Raw genomic sequence first — 16,187 nt, 5'->3', positions numbered from 1 at the left:
AGTAAAATAGCTGGAGTGGTATCATTAATAGAAAGTAAAGTGCCAAAGTAGTTCCAGCTTATATCTTGTGCATAAACAAGCACACCTACGCAAACTCTTGCCTTTACATATGTCTGTGTGTACGTGTGCATGCACGCGCGCGTGTATACCTGTCCTTTTTTCCCCTAAGGTAAGTCTTTCGCTCCCGAGATTGGAATGACTCCTTACCCTCTCCCTTAAAACCCATAGCCTTTCGTCCTTCCCTCTTTCCTGATGAATTCCACCGTGGGTTGCGAAACCTTGAAGTGTGTGTGTGTGTGTGTGTGTGTGTGTGTGTGTGTGTGTGTGTGTGTGTGTGTGTGTGTGTGTGTGTGTGTGTGTGTCTATCTATCAACACACCAACGGTTTCGTTATATATATTGGATTGCTTGTGCTGGCAAGTGAGAACTAGAAAACTTTTTAACAAAAGCTTTTTATCGCTGAGTGTGTGTGTTTGTAAGAGCAATTTTATCGAATAAAATGTTTGAAGATCAAATAATGGAAAATTCAGGATGGAATGTAACAGTATTATGAAAAGGAAAATTGGTACTCACCATGTACCAGAAATGCTGAGTTGCATATAAGCACAACAAAAAGACTGTCACAAATAATAGCTTTCGGCCAGAAAGGCCTTCGTCAGAATTAGACGGCAAACACACACACGCGCACACGCAACCTCAACTCTCACACACATGACTGCAGTCTCAGGAAACTAAAGACATACTGTGAGCAGCAGAACTGGTGCAAGGTGGGAGTGACGACTGGGTGGGGGTAAGGAGGAGGCTGGAGTGGGGAGGGGGAGGGATAGTGATAGTAGGGTAGGTGTAGCGGACAGTGTCGTGTTGTTGCAGAGTGCGGAGGGATGAGGTGGAAAGAGGGTAGGGCAGCTATGTGCAGTCAGGAAGTTAGATGGAGGGAGGGGATGGGATAGCAGAAAAGGAGAGAAGTAAAAAGACTGGGTACGATGGAGGAATGAGGGCTGTGTAGTATTGGAATGGAAACAGTTAAGGGGCTGGATGGGAGAGGACAATGCCTTCTGAAGGTTGAGGCCAGGAGGATTATGGGAATGTAGCAAGTATTCCAGGAAGAGTTTCCACATGCGCAATTCATAAAAGGTGGTGGTGGTGGTGGTGGTGGTGGTGGTGGTGGTGGTGGTGGTGGTGGTGGTGGTGGGAAGGATCCACATGGCACAGTCTGTGAAGCAGTCTTTGAAATGAAGGGTGTCATGCTTGGCAGCAGCATGCTCAGCAACAGGGTGGTCCACTTGTTTCTTGGCCACAGTTTGTAGGTGGACATTCATGTGAACAGACAGCTTGTTGGTTGTCATGCCCACGTAGAATGCAGCACAGTGATTCAGCTTATCTTGGAGATCACATGACTGTTTCCCAGGTAGCCTTGCCTTTGAAGGGATAGGTGATGTTTGTGACCAGACTGGAGTAGGTGGTGGAAAGATAATGCATGGGAGATTTGTTTTTGTACAAGGTTGGGAGGACAATTATGGTTTGTGAAGGCTTCAGTGAGATCCTCAGTATATTTCAAGAGTGACTGCTCGTCACTGCAGATGCGACGACCGTTGGTGGCTAAGCCTTATGGCAGGGACTTCTTGGTATGGAATGGGTGGCAACTGCCAAAGTGGAGGTATTGGTGGTGGTTAGTAGGTTTGATATGGGCGGTGGTACTGCTATAGCCATCTTTGAGGTGGAGGTCAACATCTAGAAAGGTGGCTTTTTGGGTTGAGCAGGAAAAGGTGAAGCAAATGGAGTTGTTGAGGTTCTGGAGGAATGTGGATAGGGTGTCCTCACCCTTGATCAAAATCGCAAAGATGTCATCAATGAATCTGAACCAGATGAGGGGTTTAGGAGTCTAGGTATTAAGGATGGATTACTCTAGATCACGCATGAATTGATTGAAATAGGATGGTGCCATGCGGGTGCCCAGAGCAATTTGTTTGTAGGCCATGCCTTCAAAGGAGAAGCAGTTGTGCATGAGTATATAATTGGTCATGGTGACTGGGAAGGAGGGTTTTGCTCTGGAATCTGTCAGATGTTGGGAAAGGTAGTGTTCAATAGCGGTAAGGCCATGGGCATTAGGGATGTTAGTGTAAAGGGAGGTGGCATCAATGGTGACGAGCAGGGCACCGTGTGGTAAAGGGACAGGAACAGTGGAGGAAATGGTTGGTATCTTTTATATTGGAGGGTAGGTTCCGGGTGATACGTTGAAGTTGTTGGTCTATGAGAGCTGAGATTCTCTCAGTGGGGGCATAGTAATCACCACTTTGGGGCGCCCTGGGTGGTTGGATTTGTGGATTTTAGGAAGCATGTAGAAAGTGGGAATGAGGATAGAGGTACGGGTGAGTAGAGAGATGGCCTCCGGGGAGAGTTTCTGCGAATGCCCTAAGGATTTGAGGAATGACTGGAGGTCCTGCTGGAGTTCTGGAATGGGGTCACTGTGGCAAGGTTTGTAGGTGGATGATCTGACAGCTGACAGTCCTTCTGCCAGATAATCTTTGCAGTTCAAAACGACAGTGGTGGAGCCTTTATCCGCAGGTAGGATTATAAGATCAGAATCAGTTTTAAGATGGTGGACTGCTGTTCTTTCTGCAGATGTAAGGTTAGTTTGCATGTTGAGGGACTGGGGGAATGATGGTGATGCAAGGTTTAAGGTTAAGAAATTCTAGAAAGTTAACAATGTGCGATTTGGGGGCAGTGGGGGTGGATCGCAGTTGGATGGAGGAGTGAATTGAGTGAGGCAGGGTTCAGCATTGGTCTTTGGTTAAGTCTGATTGGTAGAGTTGGTGGTGAAAGTGTTTTCGCTGTAGGGACCGGGAGAAGGAGAGAAGGTCTTTAACAAGTACTTCTGATTGAATTTGGGAGTGGGCAAAAAGTGAGGCCTTTGAAAAGGACTGATATTTGTGTGGGGCTGAGGCTTCTGGAAGAAAGGTTCATGACTGTGTTTTGGGTCTGTCTAGTGTCTGGATTCTGTGTGGTGGTGGGAGAAGATTGAAGAATTGGTCCAGTGCCTCCACGAAAAAGAGCAGAATACAAAACTGACAATGAATTCATAGGCTCAGAATCCTTTTGTGACGAACTTGCAGAAACCAAAGAAATGAATTATTGTTCAAAACAATACCACTTGATGATTTTTTGTGCAGAGTTCATGATGCATATTCATAACTTGGCACACAGGTTCTCGACTGTTCTTTCCCTATTCCGAACAATATATGAGGCTGTTCAAAAAGTGGTGTACAATCAGGCACAAAATAGACCACAATGAAAATCCAATGCAGCTTTCCACAGATGTGTTAAACAGTGTCTCTGGTGATCATGTCAAGTCACTCTTTTCAGTTCTGAGTGCACAGTGAGCATGAAAAGATGCCTAAATAGTGTCTCCCACCAAATATGAAAGCCTGATAAGAGATCTCGTTTGATGTCACACATCCCTTATAACTGCCAGACCTTTCCTTCTTTGACAGTTCTTAGCCACACTCTGCAGGGCAATGAAGGTGCTCCTGCAAAGTTTTTGCTGGAAGGTGTTTGATTGCCCACAATGCAGCTCGTAATTGGCTCCCCAAGTTTCATCTATGCTGACATGTTCCGCTGGCTATGAAGACAGCATTTTGGCACAGACAACAAGCTACAGACCAGTGTACAACACTGTGACATATATCTAAGTGGGATTGATGACTGTATAGAAAAGTAGCTGGAAGGTATAGCTAAGTGTTGCAAAGAAAACATTTTTGATTTTCACAGTCGTTTCCATTTTGTGACTGATCAGACCATACTTTCCAAATAGCCCTCGTACTTGGTGAAAAGTGAGTCTCAGCATATGCAGCTACAAAGACAAAACACTACATCAGACTAGATGCTGAAACTGATTTGCTTTTTCAACTCTATTCTATCAAGCGTGGCATTAAATAGTTGGTGAAAAATAAGAAAGCAACTTCACGTCTCCCATTATACGGAAACAATTCTATCAGTTTACAGTGGAATCAATACAGTGTTATTATGTGTATTGTATAATGGTGTTTCTTGTGCGTATATTGTTGTAGAAGGCAGTAGTATATAATGTACATATTTTTATTTGATTTTCATTAAATTATTATAGTTAAAGAATGAACATAAACCAAGTTTTGATTATTTTATGGCTCTGTAATATATTAGGTATTTCAAAAGGGGAATGTTGCCAAAAGAGTTTGAGAACTGCTGGCATAGACAGTCTCCTCAATGAAGTGGGGATCTTACCTCTTCAGTCCTGGCACAATGACTACAACACAGTGTCATGATCATCTTACTTATCAAATTCTTTTCTCATTCAGGTGGTGTTGATTCCCAGACGCTTACCCTCAGTTGGTTTCCAAATTGAAATGCACCTCGAGACTGTCCACCAAGACAATCTCCTACCGCTTTCAGAATGTACTTCTCATGTATTCCTATTCACACTCCCTTGGTTAGTACCCAGACTGCAAATTAGGACCAATCTATATCATGGACCTATAGTTTGTCATGCCCATGATTGCTTGGTGTCTGTTCCTCTCAGTTCTTCAGCAGTATCAGGGTGCTATCATCGTGTACTCTGCTGGCTCTAAAACTATTGATAAGACAATTTGTGTTTACATCTCCTGACAGTCTAGACCAACATCTGTAACTGGGATTACGTAATGGTTTCTCAGTGAAGCTGATAGTCACTAACAGAGGCCTAAGTTTTATTAAATGATCTCTTTTGACAAAGTTTTAATTTGTAGAGATTCAGTGAACAGTCTACTGATTATTTAGAAGGTCTGTTCAAAAAATTCTGTAACTTAGTCAATTTTTTTTTTTTTTTTTTTTTTCTTTTCTCCCAGTTACCTTTTGCTTATGGTGCACGGTCTCCTTCAAAATACTCTCCTTAGCAATTGGTACATTGCTCCCAGCTCTGTTTCCACTTCCGATAGCTTTGGTATGCCTCTTGCTGGATCATGCAAAGAGCTCTCTGCAAATTTTGTCTTATATCATCTGTTGTTGCAAACCTTCGTCCCTTCAATGGGGTTTTCAACTTTAAAATTAAAAAAAAAAGTTAGTTTGCAAGGATCAGGTCTGGAGAGTATGGAGGATGAGCCAGCACAGTGATTTCATTTTTTGTGCAACAGGGATGAATGTGCAGGTGTGCTATCGTGATACAAGAGCTGTGAATTGTCTTGACACATTTCAGGCCGCAGTCGTATTTTCTCACAGGCTTCACAACATGTCTCGATAGTAGCATTGATCGACAGTTTGTCACTGTTGCATAGATTCATACTGAAAGTATTTGACCTGACAAGCTTTTTTTGGTCTTGGAGAGTCTTTCCTGACCCATTGTGAAGACTCTTAAGAAACATCTTGTTCTTGTTTGCACAATCCAAAAGCTCTCCACAGATTGTGAGGCAAAGCTCTTTCTGCTCTTGACTTGTGAGCTGTGGGATGAACTTGGGCAACACTATGCATTCCAAGATGCTGTGTGTGGATTTCGTGATGCAATCCAACTGACATTTTATGTTCTTCTGTAACCTCTGCAACGGTCAGTCTTCAATTGACATGCTGTTTCGTTCATGTTCCTGACATGAGCATTGTCAGTAGATGTCAAAGGGTGTCCTGAGTGAGGATCAACTTTAACTTCTGTCCAATCATTTTTAAATCGCTCAAACCAATCATAACACTTCGTGTGGCTTAAGCACACATCACTGTAGGCTTCCTGCATCATTTGGTGTGTCTCTGAAAACATTTTCTTGAGTTTCACGCAAAATTTAATGCGGGCGTGTTGTCCCTCTAACGCTGCCATCTTGAAATTCACAAAATGTGCGACACAACATTCTTCTCAATTCAGCACTGGACAATAACTAATAGAGATACAACAATTAAAGTTCTGGGAGTTACACATTAAACACAGGTGTGTGCAGGTATGAAATCTGCATTTTGCACCAACATACCATTGGCATGAAATTACGAATACTCCGGAATTTTTTGAAAAGACTTTGTATTGATGTTATTCCTGTCGGCGTATGGTATCTGTTTCTCTTATGGTTCATGAAAACAAATGGAAGAGGAGAGGGTGATGCCACAGTGTGGAATTCCACATTACATTACATTACAAAGTGTGAAATAAAGAATCTAGCAAGTCAGATTTTTGTGTTGAGGGGAGGAATTTTGCCAATGAGATGCAACAGCATTTTTATGTAACAAGCAGAAGTTAGGAGCCAGCACATTGTATGAAGTAAAATTATGTATTTGGTATTTTCTATTTTTAAATTATTATTATTATTCTTTCCTTTCTCAGACGTTATATCTGGTTAAAAATGGAAAATGACGCAGACCTTGATCAAGCGTGATTTCTTTTTAACTGTACAGACGGTACGGTATATGTTAAATTACATTTAGGAACTTTCGGGTAATTGAACATGTATCAATAATTACAGATTTCTGTAGTTGTATATATACATTTGGATGTAGCTGTATTGTGTTGATGTACTGGTGGATTTTGTGTGGTATGACTCCTGTAGTTGATAGTATAATTGGTATAATGTCAACTTTATCTTGATGCCACATGTCCTTGACTTCCTCAGCTAGTTGGACGAATTTTTCAATTTTTTTCTCCTGTTTTCTTCTGTATATTTGTTGTATTGGGTATGGATATTTCGATTAGTTGTGTTAATTTCTTCTTTATATTGGTGAGTATGATGTCAGGTTTGTTATGTGGTGGTGTTTTATCTGTTATAATGGTTCTGTTCCAGTATAATTTGTATTCATCATTCTCCAGTACATTTTGTGGTGCATACTTCCATGTGGGAACATGTTGTTTTATTAGTTTATGTTGTATGACAAGTTGTTGATGTATTATTTTTGCTACATTGTCATGTCTTCTGGGGTATTCTGTATTTGCTAGTATTGTACATCTGCTTGTGATGTGATCTACTGTTTCTATTTGTTGTTTGCAAAGTCTGCATTTATCTGTTGTGGTATTGGGATCTTTAATAATATGCTTGCTGTAATATCTAGTGTTTACTGTTTGATCCTGTATTGTCTCACTGTATATATATTACCTTTTTTAGACATGTGTTGAATGTGTCTTGATCAATGTATGGCTGTGTTAGATGATATGGGTGCTTGCCATGTAGTGTTTTCTTTTTTCAATTTACTTTCTTCGTATCTGTTGATGTTATGTGATTTAAAGGGTTGTAGAAGTGGTTATGAAATTGCAATGGTGGAGCCGATGTATTTATTACATTAGTGATTGCTTTGTGTATTTTGTTACTTTCTGCTTGTTCTAGAAAGAATTTTCTTAAATTGTCTACCTGTCCATAATGTAGGTTTTTTATGTCGACAAATCCTCTTCCTCCTTCCTTTCTGCTTAATGTGAATCTTTCTGTTGCTGAATGTATGTGATGTATTCTATATTTGTGGCATTGTGATCGTGTAAGTGTATTGAGTGCTTGTAGGTCTGTGTTACTCAATTTTACTGCTCCAAATGAGTAGGTCAATATTGGTATAGCATAAGTATTTATAACTTTTGTCTTGTTTCTTGCTGTCAATTCTGTTTTCATTATTTTTGTTAATCTTTCTCTATATTTTTCTTTTAGTTCTTCTTTAATATTTGTATTATCTGTTCCTATTTTTTGTCTGTATCCTAGATATTTATAGGCATTTGTTTTTTTCCATCGCTTCTATGCATTCACTGTGGTTATCCAATGTGTAATCTTCTTGTTTAGTGTGTTTTCCCGGGACTATGCTATTTTTCTTATATTTGTCTGTTCCAAAAGCCATATTTATATCATTGCTTGGTTGAGTTGTTGATTTGTTGCTGCCAGTAGTTTTAGATCATCCATGTACAGCAAATGTGTGATTTTGTGTTGGTATGTTCCAGTAATATTGTATCCATAATTTGTATTATTTAGCATGTTGGATAGTGGGTTCAGAGCAAGGCAGAACCACAAAGGACTTAATGAGTCTCCTTGGTATATTCCACGCTTAATCTTTATTGGCTGTGATGTCATATTATTTGAATTTGTTTGGATATGAAGGGTGGTTTTTCAATTTTTCATTACTATGTTTAGGAACTGTATCAATTTTGGATCTACTTTGTATATTTCCAATATTTGTAGTAACCATGAGTGGGGTACACTATCAAAAACTTTTTAGTAATCAATGTATGCGTAGTGTAGCGACCTTGGTTTAGTTTTAGCTGATACGTCACCTCTGCATCTATTATCAGTTGCTCTTTACATCCTCGTGTTCCTTTGCAGCAGCCTTTTTGTTCTTCATTTATAATTTTGTTCTGTGTTGTATGTGTCATTAATTTCTGTGTAATGACTGAAGTTAATATTTTGTATATTGTTGGTAGGCATGTTATGGGACGATATTTTGCTGGGTTTGCTGTGTCTGCTTGATCTTTAGGTTTCAGATAAGTTATTCCTTGTGTAAGTGTATCAGGGACTGTGTATGGGTCTGCAATGTAACTGTTAAATAATTTAGTTAGATGTGAATGTGTTGAGGTGAACTTCTTTAGCCAGAAATTTGCTATTTTGCTTTTCCGAGGGCTTTCCAATTGTGATTGGAATTAATTGCTTGGGTGACTTCATGTTGCAAAATTATCACTTCAGGCATTTGTGGTATCATCTTGTATGTCTCTGTTTCTGCTTGTATCCACCGTGCATGCCTGTTATGCTGTACCGGGTTTGACCATATGTTGCTCCAGAAGTGTTCCATGTTTGTTATGTTTGGTGGATTGTCTGTTTTAATGTGTGTGTTATCTATTTTCTGGTAAAATTTCTTTTGGCTTGTGTTGAATGTTTGGTTTTATTTCCTTCTATTTTCACTTTTTTGCTTCTTTTCATCTAATTGCTTTATCGCTTCTTGTTGTGAGATTTTACCTAACCTTTTTCATTTTTTGTCTGATATTTCATTTCTTATAAATTGTGTTAGCTGTCCGATGTCTTTTCTCACTTTTTCCATTCTGATCTGTAGCCTGTGTTGCCATGCTGGTTTTGTGGGTTTCTTCTGTGTTTTGGTTGGTTCTGATCTCTGCCTAGTGTGTACATTTAGTGTAGTGAGTGCTCCTATATAAACCAGTAGTCATAACTCTTCCATGGTTGTATTTTCATTTATTTTGTTGTGTATTTTGTGTTATTTTGTTGCGAAAGGCAAAGGTTCCGAGTTAGAGTCTCGGTTGGGCACACAGTTTTAATCTGCCAGGAAGTTTCATCTTTAGAATTGTTTGCATCTAATGAGAGAACATGTGTAGCCATTTCCATTGGTTGGTGGGGGGAGCTGTTTCTGGCTATGATGCTAATGAGCCCTTGGGGACGCTCGCCAGGCAGACTGGCTTGGCACGTATAGTTTTACCCCTTCCAATTACTTTCATCTTGGATACCAGTACGGCTTTCAGTGCTGTAGTACTATCATTCCAGCATGCTATCACAATTCAGTCCAATTTCTAGCTGTTATCACGAACTTCAGGTGGACTATCTCCTGCTGCCAGCCAGCCGACCAACCAAATAACCAACCAAATGAAGATTACTCATCTTGCTGTATCAAAATACAAAGAAAAGAAAAGGGGCGCACTTTGACCTGAAATAAAGCTTCAACAACTGATCGGACAACAGAAGCCTTAAAGAAAAGTTCCAAAATTGTACAAACAAGTTTGTCTTGTGGCCTTTAATGATTCACAAGAAAATATGCCTCTAGATGAGATGATGTGTGAAGCAGTCTTCAAAGAACCTGCTGTCTGTAGATCTGCATGCTTCCCCTCAGTTCCAGACTACTACTTTAACACGCTTCAGCTTAGACTAAAAACACATTAAGAAGTAAAGGGGAAAAGAAATAGTCCAAGGCAAATCCAGCAGCTCTGGCTGTGTCAGAACCCCCTTACTACTGGTGTCGAAACTATGCATTTTGTTGTTGTCTCTGGTCAAAAATAAATCATCATCATCATCATCATTTATTGCATTTAACAAGCCTTTGAGGCCTACAGCAGAACAACAGTCAGCAGAAAAAAACATTACAAACACACAAATCACAATGAAAGGATTGTCTGCCATTCACAATAGAGGAGGTATTTGCTGCAGATGGCACTCCCATCTTTTTTGGTCTTTAGCATCATCCTCCATGGCCGCCAGTTCCACTTCTTGAAGGATCATCACTACTCGATCTTTCCATCGCGTTTTTGGGCGTCCCCTCAGATGTTTTCCCTTGGGTTAAGAGTGGAGGACTCTCTCAGTAAGGGATTCGTCCACTCGTAAGATGTGACCAAACCATTGTAGTCGCCTCTGTCCCAATATTTGTCCAATGTGTAGTTTTCCAAGACTCTGGTACAGCTCTTTTTTCTTTCTTCTTTCCTATTTACCTTCCATGTTGTTGTAGATGGGTCTGTAGATCTTCCAAAGTACCTTTCTTTCAAACACACATATTGAATCTTCTCTTGTTGCTAATGTTACCCAATGATGGCAGGCATATCAAACGTGTCATTACCTAAATCCAAATATCTGTAGTGACGTTTACATGATGAATAAAGTGTGTCCATGCCATAGTTTGTAACTAATTAATGTTGTTTAGTTCAATAATTGTCACCCTGTACCTTGCTGGTTGATAATTTTTTCAGTTATGGTGAGCAGCTTTGAAAAAAATCTCTTCTTCCATTCAAATGACGTGTGAAGTGGATCATAATCATGAAATCTATGTGGTGAATTATGTTACTTAAGAGTGATGGTTCTCAATAGAGGATTGCAAATATGGATATTGTGCGCACGCAGACTGACATTAGGCACTGTATTTTAACTATTCAATTTAAAACAAGAAATTAGATGTATATTCAGTTCAGTTAATGAATAACTTCTACTAATATGTAATATATGTATCTCAGATCATTGTATAGCATTATGTAATGTCCTCTACCAGCAATTTGCTGTTTAAAAGATTGATGAGTGCAGAATCTTCATGATTTTCTGTGCTCTTCTTTGACAACTGGTAACAGTGTTACCGCAACTATTTAACACGTGTCCGTTTTCGTTAAGGAACTGTGTGACTTATGCGCCATGTTAGGAACTTTTGCTGGAGAGTACTGCAGTCATAAATACGATGAGGAGTATATTCAATGAGATGAAGTATACCGTTTCCAGAGTGTACAGCAACCGTGACAGACACCACTCACTGTTCTTTTGTAAGTTCATGCGTGGCACACATGGGGTCCTGAGGTGTTGCAGCCCATTCTCCCTATACTGGGTCCATTTCCTTCACAGTGCTCGTCCCTCCCTATGTTTGGTCCTTCCCCACTGCCTTCTCCTACCCCTCTCTTGGTGCTTCGATTTATGTCGACCTGGCTATCCACCTAGTTCCCTGCATTGCTAGCAATTTTGTTCCTTGTGCCTGCTCTCTTTCATCCTTTTTGGCGTTCAGGTCCCTGCTTGGGGTTTGACCTCCCCTTCTATATTTTCTGTTTTTGGTGTGACCCATTTGGAGAAAAATTCTCTCCATAGCTTCTACAGCATGGATTTCTTTCACATCTTCCTACCCCCCTTCCTTCCTTTCTTGCCATAGCCCTGCTCCATCCCATTAGGTCACTAGCATGTCTAGCCAGTTCCTGTGGTGGGGCTGTTATGTACCCATCGGCTTGAGCCCCCTGACAACACAGGGATCACACTGCTGATACCTGAACTGTTCCCTCCCCGTGTATGCCAAGGAGTGGTTGCTTGTCTTACTGGAACATCAGAATTCCTGGCAACGGCCACTGTGCCAGGAGGCCATTACTGTGACTGGGTAACCCCATGGGGAGAGCCATTGATTGAAGTGGGTGGTATCAAGGTGGATGCTTGGCACATGAAGTGCATCAAGCTGCAAAAATCTGCCCGTTCGCAAATGGCTGTCTCTTCAAATCTTAAAGGATAATTGAATGCTGCTTTGTATGACCCGGCAGCCTTCCCTTCCCTGGCTACCACCTGGGAGGAGAGCCAGGCTCGTCCTCTTGGGATGAAACACTTTCCCCACTAACTTGTATGTACCAGTATGGATGGGGCCACATTCATCTCCACAAGGTCACTGTTTTTTCTGGAGGACATTGAGGTCAAGTTTGGTGAAGTGAAGTCCCCAGTAAGATGTGGTCGGCCTCCATGATGATCAAAGCTGCTTAGTCTGCAGCTCTTCATGCTTGTGATCATCTTGGTGATGTCCCAGTGTCTATTAGCCCTCACCAGTCTGAATGTGCTCCAGGGAGTGATTTTTCATAGGGACCTCATCCTGTAAACTGATGAGGAACTCTGTGCTAATTTGGAGCGATGCAACATTAATTTAGTTCGAAGTGTGCAGGAGGGTCTTAAAGATAACTGCACTGAGACTGACACTTTCATTCTGGCTTTTGAGGGAGATAACCTCCCACGGAAGGTTGAGGTTATGTGCTATAGGTGTGATATGAAGCTGTACATTCCACTACGTATGAGGTGCTTTTGGTGCTTGCATTTTGGGCGTATCTTTCCATTGTGTGGCTTGACACACACTCCATGAGGGAAGACCCTGTGTTCCACCACCTTTTTGTGTCAGTTGCCATGATTGCCACTTTCCATGTTTGCCATATTGCCTAGCTTACAAGAGAGAAAAGAAGATCCAAGAGTACAAGTCCTCGATCGCCAAATATCTTATGCTGAGGCTCGTCAAAAACATGAGACTCCAACCAGTGTCACTTTCTTCAATTTTTACCTCTGTTACATCATTTTCTCCTGCTCCTCCTTCCTTACCTGAACCTTGGTGCCCCCTCTCTCCGCAACCCCCCCCCCCCCCCCCCCTCCTCTTTCCTTACATTTCCCCACACCCTCCACTCCAGGAGCCACTTCCTCTCCCTACCCGAAAAAGTGCCCTCTCTCTTCCCCCACCCCCACCCCTCCCCTCCCCTGACATCTTTCAGGCTAGAAGCCTACTACCACAACTCGGCTGTGAGATGCACCATCTGTGCGCCCAAAGATTGCCCATTCTCTTTTGGGTCTGGATCTGGCAGAAGTCTGTTCTCCCTCAATGCACCGCAGCTCCTCTAACTCCCAAAGAAACATAACTCCCAGGACAACGCCCCCGGAGGTGCCATCTCCCCCCTCACAACCTTTTTTTTTTATAGGATGGGGCCCCTACGCGCACACACCAACGTGGTGGCTACTGTCACCTCCGTATAACATGTTAGTTTTTGAATCAGGAGTCACATGATGCTGGCTGTGATGTTAGCCATGCATCTGGGTAAGATTACTCATTTACATGGTTCATCAGGAGATAGAAAGTGGACAAAAGTGATTGAAGGGTAGCGGTTGTAAGGGCAGAGGGGGAAAAAAAGCGCCAAGGGGAAAAAAACGTCTGCGACAGTAGGACGGGTAGTAAGGGCAGTAGCAGCTTGCTAGCTCCGACAGTGCATGCAAGGTGTGGTTATGTTAGTGCGAGATATCGTGCATTGTTAGCTTTGTCAATGCAGAAGCTTGTTGTAGGGCTTGCTGCAGTTGCTGTGTCCCTGTAACAGTTCAAGGTCGTCATACATTAGTGGGCTACTGGTCGTAGATTAGCTCACAGTGTAGTGGGTGTGTGGGGCTGGTTTGCATGCTGTGTACAGTACGGTTTCCCTGCGGTTGCCTGTGTTTCGGCGGGTTGAGCATCTGGGGTTACCAGTAGTAGCTGTGTTGCAGGGGCTCGCCTGTACTGTCGTGTTAGCGCGCTATGGACCATATATGTTTAGTTTCTTGCCAATAGTGTCTTTGGTCTATTATGTTTCCCTCTATGGTTGTGGTCGTAGTTACCCAAGGATAAACAGGTTACATGAGTGTCTTGTGTTATTGTACAGTCGTGTAGAGAGTTTTTGAAATACCTGGTATGATGGTATCTAGCCGATATTCCCGGTGAAGGGCCGCGGTGTGTGTGTAGCGCGAAACGTTGCTAATGATTCTAAGTACTTTGTTCTGTATGAGCTGCAGGCTTGTGGGCGCAGTGTAACCCCAGACAGGCGTTTCCTTGAACAAAGTCCAATTTGCGCGCCTGTAGTATAACATCCTGCGTTGCTCCATGTGCTGCAGTGTTTCTTCAATGTCGCAACCTGGGTCTGACGTCTCGTTTATGGATGTGAGCTCCTCCTTGTTGGTGACAACCACTGACTGAGTGACGTGACCTCACTTCAGCTTCTTTATATCTAACCTGGACTCTCGCCACACAACAATCCAGTGGAATTGCAATGGCTATTACTGTCACGTACCAGAAATATAAGGCTTTGTTTCCTCCTATTTTGCATTCTGTCTTTCTATTGAAGAAATTCATTTCTGTGGTGACCACTCTCCAATGTTTTGTGGTTATCGGGCATTCTGTTGAAACCGTGCTGATCTCGGGATAACATCAGGAGAAGTCTGCACTTTGGTTCGTACCAATGTCATTAGTGACTGGACCCCTTCATACCAACCTGGAAGCAATAGTGGTTAGAGTGCAAACTACTCAGGCAATCACTGTTTGCAATGTCTACCTCCCTCCAGGTAGGCTACTTCCTTACGTTAACCTATCTACCTTAATACAGAAACTCCTGCCCCTGTATCTCCTCCTCAGACCTTCAATGCACACCACCCCCTAACAGGGAGCGCCACATTGACAGGTAGGGGTCTTCTAATTGACCAATTTATAACAAACTTTGACGGTTCCCCTACCCATTACAGTGCCACTCATGACACCTTTACTGCTATCAATCTCTCTATTTCCTCCCCTGCTCTTATAGCTTCCCTACGTTGGTCACGTCATGATGATCTGTGTGACAATGACAACTTTCTGCTGATTTTGTTGTTCTTCTGCTGCTGCCAGGCAGATAGGCACCGACTTTCGGTGATATGAAGGGCCAATGGGTCTTTATATATGTCTGCTGAGCAATTAGACACCTTTCTCTCGAATGCATTGATGTGGTCGTGCAGGGTGTATCTGCCACTATTCTTGATGCTGCTGGCACTGCCGTCCCCCTATCTCCAGATTCCCCTCGTCTTTGACTCTACCAAGGACTTAGCTTGCTAACCAGGACTACCAGCGGTTACTGCAGCGATTCAAACATCCTTCACAGACCAACTTCCTCGTTTTTAAGCATCTCCATGCTAAGGCTTGCTACCTAATGGAGCAGAGTAAAAAGGAATGCTGGGAACTGTTTCCTCCCTGTGGATATATACCTCTTTTTTGCAGGTTTGGTCCAAGCTCCATAGCCTACTGGGCCACCAGCAGTCAATTGCCCAGGGTCTTATTCTCAAAGGTGCTTTGTGTACTGATCCATTGGTCCTTAAAGAACACCTCACAACACACTTGTGAAAGCATCGGTGTCCTCTTCCTATCCTGCTATCTGGGGGAAATGCCGAGTTAACAAGGCAGGCACCCCTCTTCTCCCCCCTCTTTCTGTTTCAACACCCTCCAAGCTGAACCCTATAATGAATCCTTCACTGGATGGGAATTGTTGCAGGCTCTCACCTCTTCCCATGACACTGCCCCAAGCCCGGATTCCATCCACAACCAGATGATCCAACACTTGGACATTACCCAGAGGCAACATCTACTTGTAGTCTTCAACCGCATTTGGATGACGGGTGCCTCCCCCTCACAGGGTGGAAGCTTGGGAAGAACCCAACATCTCTTGACACCTACTGTCTGATTAGCCTGATGAATGTATTTTGTAAACTGCTCAAGAGGATGGTTAGTTCCCTATTATGCTGGGTACTCAAATGTCGTGGTGTTTGTCCCACATCAGTATAGCTTCAGGGAAGAACGCTTTCCAACTGACCATTTACTCTGATTGGAAGCAGCCATCCGACTCGCTTTTACTGAATGTCGGCACCCTGTCACGGTGTTCTTTGACCTACATAAGGCATATGACTGAGCTTGCCGCCATCACATTTTAGTTACCCCCCATGATTGGGCCTTTCACGGCACCTGTCTGATTTTGATTCACGACGTTTTATCCTACGTGCTCTTCCGGGTTAGAGTTGGTACTTCACACAGTACTCCTCATATTCAGGAGAACGGTATCCCACTGGGTTCTGTGTTGAGTGTCACACTCTTCCTCATAGCTGACAATGGGCTTGTAATCTCTGTTGGGTCTTTGGTTATCCTGGCATTGTATGTTGACAGATTTCTGCATCTGCTGCAGCTCGCACCCAGTAGCATCTGCTGAGTGCTGGCTCTAAGGCGCAA

At 42.6% G+C, this 16,187-nt stretch overlaps 1 protein-coding gene across 2 annotated transcripts in view; it reads left to right on the top strand.

The window, feature by feature from the left end:
• Positions 1–16,187, top strand: part of LOC126284892 (uncharacterized) — a 93,756-nt gene that overhangs the window by 17,955 nt on the left and 59,614 nt on the right. The window contains exon 1 of one of the 2 annotated variants that reach the window (XM_049984148.1): positions 6,307–6,380. The exons of the other annotated variant lie outside the window; for it this stretch is intronic. Coding sequence (XP_049840105.1) covers positions 6,333–6,380 — 48 coding nt within the window. The 5' untranslated portion in view covers positions 6,307–6,332. Of the gene's footprint in view, positions 1–6,306; positions 6,381–16,187 lie in introns of those variants that run through there. 2 annotated transcript variants of the gene reach the window in all.

This window comes from Schistocerca gregaria, chromosome 8 (assembly GCF_023897955.1).
Source record: "Schistocerca gregaria isolate iqSchGreg1 chromosome 8, iqSchGreg1.2, whole genome shotgun sequence".
Classification (NCBI taxonomy): Eukaryota; Metazoa; Arthropoda; class Insecta; order Orthoptera; family Acrididae; genus Schistocerca; species Schistocerca gregaria.
The sequence above is the reverse complement of the archived record's forward strand: the minus strand, read 5'-3'. Positions and strand labels throughout refer to the sequence as shown.